The sequence below is a fragment of the Monopterus albus genome, unplaced genomic scaffold (assembly GCF_001952655.1).
Source record: "Monopterus albus unplaced genomic scaffold, M_albus_1.0 scaffold116.1, whole genome shotgun sequence".
NCBI lineage: Eukaryota > Metazoa > Chordata > Actinopteri > Synbranchiformes > Synbranchidae > Monopterus > Monopterus albus.
Genome location: NW_018127996.1, coordinates 1192662 through 1195932, shown reverse-complemented (window position 1 = coordinate 1195932; position 3271 = coordinate 1192662). Strand labels below are relative to the sequence as shown.

Below are 3271 nucleotides of genomic sequence, written 5' to 3'. Positions count from 1 at the left end.
TTCCTAAACAAATATGGGATAATGAAGTGAATGGCATCTGCTAACATGTGAAATAGGCTATGTGGCTGGTTAGTTATTCATGCATGTGATATGACCTGTTTGTTTTACCTAAACAAACTGTCATTCTGCTCCACAAAACATTATACAGTATTTGCCCCATTATAAACATACCTGTGCCGTGAATGGTGAATGTGGTTAGAATATATTTCCCATGCAGCTGGGAAGAGATGCTTATTTTATGCATGATTTCCCCCTCCTAAAAAATTCTATAGATTATATATGTTATATAGATTTTTTTTCTTTTGGTTTCTCGTTTAGGGGGTAAGATGGGCTGCCTCATTCCCTGTGTGAAGCTCTGTCTTCAGTTTTCTGGCAGCTGAAGAAACGTTATTATAGAGAGGGGAAGCTTCTCACGTTTCACTCCAAGAAGACGGCGTTCCTCCTTCTACAGAGGCTTTTACTTTGAAATCAGCTTTCACAAACGCTCGCGTGAAGCAGCGCGTTCCCTGGGGAGCGGAGCCGAGCTCGCGACAGCTGCTGATCAATTTTAAGTTTGAAGTGAAGAACATGGTCGTATGGTGTTGCTACCTGTGGTATTTAGACAAGTGTCTAAAAACTGAAAACTGTGTTTAGTGAGATGTAGAAAGACTTTCAAAGTAAAACTGAATACAGACCCTCCTCACGCGGCTGCAACCTCAGGACCACCGGCTGTCCAGTGTTTGTGAGGAGGTCCATTAACCTCCTGTCTGCAGACAAGATGTCTGAGCAGTAAATGACACCTTGAAGGAGGCTGCGGTGGAATCCACTCGACCGGGGACATGAACAATGGTAAGAATCTTTTGCATGCGTGTCTCCTCCGGCCGTATAGTAGTATCCTCGACCTGTAGAGTTAGGTTATTCTATAAACTTGAACTGTATCAGATGGTGTCACATTATTATTATATAAGTATTTAAAATGTAGGCCTACTTAAGGATCAAAGATATGAAGTTTAGTTTACCATTTATCTGATATGTTGGTCTATGATAAGGTTAATGCCATAGATTGTGGGCTACATAAATACTGATGCATCTTTACTTGAGAAATATTTTACTTTAATATTTTTGTGATTACTTTAACTACTTAAAGCTGTATAAAATGAGTTTAATCCAGTAGTTCTCAACCTAAGGGCCACAAAATTAATCTCAGAGTTTTGTGATGACCAATGCGAGAATAGGCTAAATAAAGTCTTTCTTTTTTGGACTTTTCTCTAAACATTGCTTATTTGTGAAACACTGGTTAGTTTTATACTTCTTTGAAACAATTGTATCCTGATATACCTGGAAGTCTCCGGCACCCTCTCAAAAGCCAAACACACCACATTCAAAACTGTTGCAGTCCACATATGGAAAACAAAAGTGTGCATTAGAGCTAAAGCCATTAGTTGACGAATTACTTGGCAGAAAATTTATTGCTAACTATTTTGATATAATTGATAGATCATTAACTGTTTATTTTATTATGACAGCCTTTAAAAATGTAATACAAGCAATTTGAAGGGGTACGTTTCAGCTCTTGGAAGTAAAACTCAACATTTTTCAAACCCTCCAGACATTTTTTACACCTAATGATTAATTTTTAAAAAAGATTTGCAGAGTAACCAGTTACAGTAACAATTAAAATAAACAGGACTTGCAACCTGGCTCTGCTTGTCAATCAATCTATCCAAGGAGTTTAGTCATCTCAAATATAAAATCAGTGGTGAAAAGTAACTAAGTTCATTTACTCAGTACTGTACTTACAGTAAGTACAATTTTGAGGTATCTGTACTTTACATGAGTATTTTCATTTTCTCTTACTTCATCCTTTGACTTCACCACATTTTAGAGGCAAATATTGTACTTTTTTACTCCACTACATTTGTTATAATTTTAGTTACTAGTGATTTTTCTGAATCAGATTAATAGAAAAATACAGTATAATTCTAAGACCTCATTGATCTGCAGTGAAAAATTCACAAGCTACCCAGCAGTAATTCAAATTAAATGCTTATAAGCTCATTAAAACTATCTGCCCCTTTACCAGCTGCAACATTAAATGTGATGTGCACAATAATGCTTCAGTCAATATAATCCAATAGTTGATATACTGTACAGGAATGTGAAATGTGCCATTCTGCATAATGAAGAGTTTTCATTTTAGTACTTTAATCATGTTTTGATGCTAATATTTTTGTACTTTTTCCTTAGGTAACATTGTGACTGCATGACCTTTTTTTGTAATAGGGTATTTTTAAAATGTTGTATTGGTACTTTTATGTAAGTAAAGGATCTGAGTACTTCTTCCACCACTGGTGTTTGGTGTGGTGATAGTTAATATCCAAGATACCCTCTGTTGTCTCATTTAGCCACTTGTTAGCAACCACCTCTTTTAATCATGAGTGGAGTATTTGCTGGTGTATTTTCTGTCATAGAACAAAACATGAAAAACTGGCCTTGTGTTACCCACAGACCTTATTTCAGGTGTCTAACCAAAACCCCATTAAAAAAAACCCATAGACTTAAGGGTGAGGGAACTGGGGGTGCAAAAATGCTAACACACTTCTAGGTTTTAGGACTCATTGCTATGGCTCTCTATTTCAGATTGATTCCATATGCAGGACAGGCCATCTCCTGGTTTGAACTGCCATATGGAAACTGAGAGGGAAACACTCTTCTTCTTCTATTCTTCCCTGCTCTTCTCTTGTTCGGCTCTTTTTCTTCTTTTCTTCTCATGATGTCTCATTTTTTAAACATTTCTCACTTAATAATCACTGAATGTGCTTCCATTCCCTCTGAGATGAAGTGCATATCATATGATTAATCAGATTTAGGCTCTTGTTGTGGTTTTGGTTCAGTAGAGGTGACAGATACAACCAAATGAGGATGTTTGAGTTACCTTTCAAATTGTTTATTTACTGATACCTTTCCTTTTCACTTTGTAACATTTGAAGCAAAACAATGCACGCCTTTCCAAATCTCAGATCTAACTACTGCTGCTATTTGTCAGTCACGGGGCTCACATTGGAATTCAATGCTGAGCATACAAAACCTCAGATCCTTAGTATAGTCAGACTTTGTATGTTAAACACCAGGGACTGCTGCCCTACTGGCGCTCATTGTGATCTCAGCTGTGCTTTTCTCTGTTGCTCCACGTCTATGTCTCTGTGTGTGAGAGCCAGAGTAAAATAGAGGGTAGACATGCTTTAACTGATTGCAGTGAGTGAGTCTAAATCAGTTGGAGTCTTTCTACACA

The 3271-nt window shown here is 37.1% G+C and overlaps 1 protein-coding gene across 4 annotated transcripts in view; it reads left to right on the top strand.

Moving 5' to 3' along the window:
* Nucleotides 1–479: 479 nt before the first annotated feature.
* Nucleotides 480–3271, top strand: part of gask1a (golgi associated kinase 1A) — a 62644-nt gene continuing 59852 nt past the window's right edge. For all 4 annotated transcript variants that reach the window (XM_020611601.1, XM_020611600.1, XM_020611602.1 and 1 more), the window contains exon 1: nt 480–828. In XM_020611601.1, the coding sequence (XP_020467257.1) occupies nt 826–828 (3 nt within the window). In that variant the 5' untranslated portion in view covers nt 480–825. The remainder of the gene's footprint in view (nt 829–3271) is intronic.